Raw genomic sequence first — 6345 nt, 5'->3', positions numbered from 1 at the left:
CCATCCTGGGAGCCAAATTCATCCAGTTCCTCCGATTTTGATGCTTGGTGGAAGGCCAGGTTTCGAGGGATGCCTGCTTCGGCTACTGCAGTCAAGGTGCTTTTTGAGGGCTGGGCCTGTGGAAATGTGTTTGGAGAGGCAGCAGCCAGAAGTTTCACAGTTCAGACCATCCAGGACCTCAACAATCAAATCATAGAAGGTAGATTCATCATTCTGTCTGTATTTTCTTGTTCCGTTATCTATATTTGTCTGACAAATCTATTCTACCTGTATCAGATCCCTCCATGAAGAAAATCATTGGGGGACAAACGTGTCAGGCTGGAGCAATGTTTGGTAAGCTTTGATTTACCCTGTTCCTTCCATTTTATTTTGCATAATTTAGTTCTGACTTCATATTTCTCTTGTGCAGTTAGTTCTGTCATTGCTGCTGGTGATTTGGAGCCCCTTTCTGGTGATGACGAGGATGAAAACCTGACAGAACCGCCACCTGCTGAGGCTGCCTCCACTGCTGGAAAGAAAAGAAAGGAAAGTACTCCTGCACGGGGCAATGTGGCCCAACCTGAGACCTCTGGTATGTTCTTGTATTCAGATTTCATTTCCTTCGGCCTGTTCTGTCCTGTTTGCTCTTCTGACTCTTGCTTGTTCTGTGCAGCTGAAAGTCTCCCTCCTCCTCCTCTCACTAGGTCTAAAAGACTTAGGAAGAGGCGTGAGATTGATTCTGATGAGACAGAGGAGTTTGCTGCCAATCCGGATGAGGCCTCTGGAACTGATGATGAGCTGCGAGAAGCTTTTGAGGCTGTTGATCAGGAGAAGCAGCAAGAAACAACAGCGGAAGCCCCTTCAAAAAAGAAAGGAAAAGATTTCGACGAAGAGGTGAGACTCAATTCTGGCCACTCAAAAATATGCTCTTTCTGTTTTTTTCTTTATCCAATTCCTAATTTTGTTTGTCTGTTTAGGAGGAGATCCCGGCTGAGGTGATAGCAGAGAGCATTGCCTTGGCGCAGAAACAGCGTGCTATGCCTAGGACAGAACTGACTAGCTCGGAACTGGCCGCTTTTGAAGACATAGAGGCTGAACAATCCACTGCAGCTCCAGCCTCTGAGGAGCAGCCAGAGGGTTCTGTTTCAGAACCAGTGGAACAGGCAGCAGCTTCTGCGGGAGTTTCAACCAATCCGCCTGTATTTGAGCCCGTAGAACAGGCTGATCCTCCTGTCGCAGCTCACGCAGAACATGCAATGCTGGGGTCTGAGGAGCAGATAGAGGCTTTGGCAGTATTGGAACCTGTGGAACCGGCAGGACTTCTGGTTGCAGGCCTGGCAGAACCATCTGCCTCGGGGCCTGTGGAGCAGGTGGAGCTTCCTGTTGCAACCCCAGAATCTGAAGCAGAATTAACTGCTACTATTTCTGAAGCCATGGTAAGTCTTTGTCCTTTTATTTCTGTCCATCCTTCGCGCTTTATCCTGTCCTTGTTTTCTTTTACATCTTATTCTTTTCAGGTGGAAGTGCCCGGAACTGCAGGAGCCGTGGCAGTGGTTATTAGCCCTTTGAAGCCGGTTCTTGCAGCTGTAAGTATTCACCATGTCATGAATTTTTCTTTTATTTCTGCCTTTTTCTAATCCACAATTTTGATTTTGCAGATGCCTGTCCAATCCCGTGCTGTTTCAACCATCACAGCCTCCTTTGCTGACCCAGAATTGGCTGAATTCGAGGCTATGGACTTGGACGCCCAACTGGACAGGCTGGAGAAACTCAGTTCTACCCCTAACAAGACCAAATTCAAAGCAGTGGATGAGGCCATGGAGAGGGTGAAGGTCTGGCAATCTACTGAGCTGGAACTGGAGGAAAATAGGGAAGCTGTAGAACAACTGATGAAAGATCTGGACCTGCTGCATAGGCAGAACATGGCTCCTAAGCCAATTCTTGAGATAAGTCTGAACCTGGCCAGAGATGTGCTTAACCTTCACGATCGCTATGAGGATCTCAAGCCTACCTTCGAGACTTCTGAACTCTGCAAGGCAACTCATGATGCCAACTTGGCTGATTATGCAAAACAGAAGGCAGAACTGGATCAGATGGTCGCGGGGTACAAAGAGGCCAAGGCTACTGCAGATAGGCTGGAGAAGCAGATTGAGGAGCTTCAAAAGCAGCTGGCAGAACGCAGGGAGGTACAGCGCAAGCTGGGTGCTGGACTGAGCTCCAAGACTAAGGCCACCTTCCTTGTGCAGACCATGGTTTCAGCCTCCAGGCCAGCTTTGGAAGTTGCAGAGGCTTCAATCCACCAGGGAGTACTGCTTCAGAAGGAGCTTTCGATTAAGAAGACGAGTCTGCAGGAAACCCTTAGAAAACTAGGATTTTAAAATTCAGATTTTGGAATTGTAATGAACTGGTTGAGTCACCAAAGTGACTATTTGAAAATGAAAGTTTATTTATTTTTTGGAATTTTGATTTCTCTTGATAAACTGAAATAAAAGATTATACTAATACAGAATTAAATCTTAAAACAAAATCAAACAACAGTTTCAAGTTGTTGCCTTTCTATCCCAGGATCTGTCTGCACAGCCTGTGAATCCCACATAGTTGGATATAATTTCTTTAACCATTTGCCATTGATTGGCGCAGCATGAACTTCTCCTTCTCGATCCTGTAGTTTGTATGCTCCTAATCCCAAGACTTGGTTAATTATAAAAGGGCCTTCCCAAGTTGGTGACCACTTTCCATAACCAGCTATATGTGTTCCGAGGGGCAGAACTGCTTTCCAGACTATCTCTCCTTCTTCAAAACTCTTATTTTTAACTCTCTTGTTGTACGCTCTTGACACAGCCTGTTTTCCTGCTAAGAGTTTGTTGAGGGTATCAATCCTACTTGCATCCAACCCTTCCAGTTCTAACAACATGGCCTGGTTGTAGTCTTCTCCCACTAGTTCGTGTTGATGAGCAATTCTGAGGGATTGAACTGCAATTTCCATAGGCAGAATTGCATCGTGTCCATAAGTTAAGGCATACGGAGTCATGCCAGTTGCTTCCCTTTTTGAAGTTCTGTACGCCCACAATGTTTCTGACAGTTTCTCATGCCATTGCTTTGGATTTTTCTCAAGCATTTTTCTAATAATATTGATTATCACTTTGTTACTTGATTCTGCCTGTCCATTGGCTTGAGCATAATAAGGAGTGGATTGGAGCAGCTTAAATTTGAATGCTTCTGCCATGTTTAACATATCTCCAGATATGAAAGAAGATCCCCTGTCGGTAGTGATTGATTCTGGAATACCAAATCTCTGTATGATCTGTTCCTCTATGAAAGTGATGATTTCTTGAGACGTGGTAGACTTAACAGGCTTGGCTTCTACCCATTTGGTAAAATAATCCGTTGCTACAATGATGAAACAATGTTGTTGGCTGCTGGCTGGATAAATCTTGCCAATGAGGTCCATTGCCCATCCTCTGAATGGCCATGGCTTGACTACTGGATTCATGGGAACCTAGGGAACCTGCTGGATTGGTCCATGTCTTTGACAAGCTTCACATCCCTTGGAATAATTAATGCAATCTTTCATCATGGTTGGCCAGAAATAACCATACCTTCTGATTAGCCAACACATTTTCCTTCCACCTTGATGTGCTCCACATATCCCTTCGTGGGTTTCTCCCATGACCTTCATGTATTCTTTCTTTCCCAAGCATCTTAGCAATATCTCATCCTTGCTTTTTCGGACCAGATCTTCATTCCACATAATATAGTTTGAAGCCATGATTCTGACTTTCTTTTCAGAAGGCAGAATTGGATACTGCAAGTAGTTTATGATGGGAGTTCTCCAATCATCTTCAGTGATTATGGCAGAATTGACATCTACCTCCATTCCTCTGGTCAGAACAGATGGCAGACTTTTCTTTCCTACCCTGATAATCCTTTGCACACAATCTTCCGGGATTTGTATTCCTGTAGCTATTTGAGCCAGTTCATTGGCTGCAAAGTTCTCTTCTCTTGGGATGTGTTCCCAAGTGGCTTCCCTGAATTCTGTCAACAGATTCCTAGCTGCTACTAAATAGACAGCTAAGGCAGGGTTCAAACATTTGTATTCTCCAGCAATCTGTTTTAAAACAAGCATAGAATCTCCCAGGATTTCTACAGACTGGACTCCGAGTTCTACCAATATTTCGAGGCCAATGATTAGAGCTTCGTATTCGGCCCTGTTGTTGGTGCATTGGAAATCCAGCTGAAAAGAATAACAATGTCTGACTCCCAAAGGTTCCTCTAGAACAATTCCTGCTCCGGAGGTTAAGTCAGTTTTTGATCCGTCAAAATACAACTTCCATGGTGTGAGATGAATCGAATAAATGGGATTATTAAGGCAAACATGAGCTCTTGTCAATAGATCTACATTTGCTATATCCAAAGAGTCCATATTTTCAATTTCTTCTCCTGGATGATCGGCTAGGAAGTCTGCTACAGCTTGTCCCTTGACAACTTTCTGAGGGACATATCTGAAAGCAAATTCTGTCAGAGCCAGAGTCCATTTCCCAATTCTGCCTCTTAGCATTGGCCTTGTTAGCATATATTTGATTAGGTCTGTCTTGGCAATGATATAAATGGTAAATGGCAGCATGTAGTGTCTGAGTTTTATAGCAGTGAAATATAAAGCCAGACAAAGCCTTTCGATCACAGAATAATTTCTTTCTACTTCTGTCAGAGTTCTGCTCAGATAGTATACCGCTTGCTCCTTCCCTTCGTTGTTGTCTTGGGCTAACAGACTTCCAATTGATGTTCCTGACGCAGACACATAGAGTTTGAGCGGTCTGCCCTTCTTTGGTGGGGACAGAACTGGTGGATTTGACAGATAGTGTTTAATTTCTTCAAAAGCCTGTTGGTGCTGTTCCTCCCATTTGAAAATCTGTTCCTGTTTTAGCCTTAACAAGGAAGAAAAGGGCTGAATCTTTCCCGCGGAATTGGATATGAATCTTCTTAGGAAGTTAATTTTTCCCAGAAGACTTTGCAGCTCCTTCTTGTTCCGAGGTGGTTGAGCTTCTATGATGGACTTTGCTTTATTTTTATCAACTTCTATGCCTTTTTGATGGACCAAAAAACCCAAGAAGTTTCCTGCCTGCACTCCAAAAATACATTTTTTAGGATTCATTTTCAATTTATGCTGTCTCATTCTTTGGAATGCCTTTCTCAAATCCGACACATGACTTTCAGCTTCCTTGGATTTAATTATCACATCATCTATATATACTTCTAGAGAATGTCCTATCATATCATGGAAAACAGAATTCATTGCTCTTTGATAAGTGGCTCCTGCATTTCGTAAGCCAAAAGGCATTACAGTGTATTCAAAAGCACCTATGTGCCCTGGACACATGAAAGCTGTTTTGTGGATATCTTCTTCTGCTACCATGATCTGGTTATACCCTGCGTTGTCGTCCATGAAAGATAGCATTTGGTTCTGGGCAGCTCCATCTACTAGCATATCTGCCATAGGCATAGGATATTCATCCTTGGGGGATGCTTCATTCAGATTTCTGTAATCCACACAGATCCTAACTGCCCCTGTTTTCCTTTTCAGAACTGGCACAATATTGGCTAACCAATCAGTGTAAATGGCCGGCCTGATGAATTCTGCCTTGAGCAACCTTTCTATCTCTTCTTTGACTTTTAGTTCTGTCTCCATGGACATTCTCCTTCTGGCCTGTTTGACTGGAAGGTATCCTTCCCTGATAGGCAGCTTGTGTTATACCAATTTTCTGTCCAACCCAGGCATCTCGTGATAATGCCAAGCAAAACAGTCTTTAAAATCATGCAAAAGTGCGATGATTTCGTTTTTGAGCGGTTCTTCCAATAGTGCACTAATGAAAGTGGGTCTTGGATCCTCTTCTGTCCCTAGATTAATCTCCTGTAATGGATCTTCCACTTCTGGTAAGGAATCATCTAGTGCTGATGGTGCAAAGTCCAATATTTCCTCCTGTAAACTCTCTTCCTGTTCTTCGATGCTCTCATGCGTGAATTCTGCCATATTAATGGCTGGATTCTGCACAATGAGTTTCTTTTCTTCCCAGTATATCAACAATCTTTTTGTAATGGATCGGATTGTTGCAGCTCGATCCTTTTCCTGTTGATTGGGACTAAACATCGGAGTTCTGGAGGTTCAGAACAAAAGGCCTATTCCAGTCTTCTAGAGAACTGGCCAGACCGTCTTCAATGAGCCTTTGGGCCGTGACACCATGAGGGCGGCCGTTCTGGTTGACTCCAAAGAAAGTGAAAGGACCAAGGTCATCATGATAGTATATTGCCTCAAAACACATGGCAGAAGGCAGAAATGGCCGTGGATCGGCCTCTACTATCTCCATGTAA

The 6345-nt window shown here is 43.8% G+C and overlaps 1 protein-coding gene across 1 annotated transcript; it reads left to right on the top strand.

Annotated features, from left to right (window-relative positions):
• The first annotated feature begins 1637 nt into the window (after positions 1-1637).
• Positions 1638-2357, top strand: LOC148291298 (uncharacterized). The gene has a single exon (XM_088245385.1). The coding sequence runs from the start codon at positions 1638-1640 to the stop codon at positions 2355-2357; it is 720 nt and encodes a 239-aa protein (XP_088101511.1).
• Positions 2358-6345: the final 3988 nt, after the last annotated feature.

The sequence above is a fragment of the Prunus avium genome, chromosome 8 (assembly GCF_965620075.1).
Source record: "Prunus avium chromosome 8, drPruAviu1.hap1.1, whole genome shotgun sequence".
Lineage (NCBI taxonomy): Eukaryota > Viridiplantae > Streptophyta > Magnoliopsida > Rosales > Rosaceae > Prunus > Prunus avium.
The sequence above is the reverse complement of the archived record's forward strand: the minus strand, read 5'-3'. Positions and strand labels throughout refer to the sequence as shown.

Bases quoted from the DNA above. Each gene is read 5' to 3' on its own strand.
- LOC148291298 (XM_088245385.1), top strand. From the start codon at position 1,638: ATGCCTGTCCAATCCCGTGCTGTTTCAACCATCACAGCCTCCTTTGCT.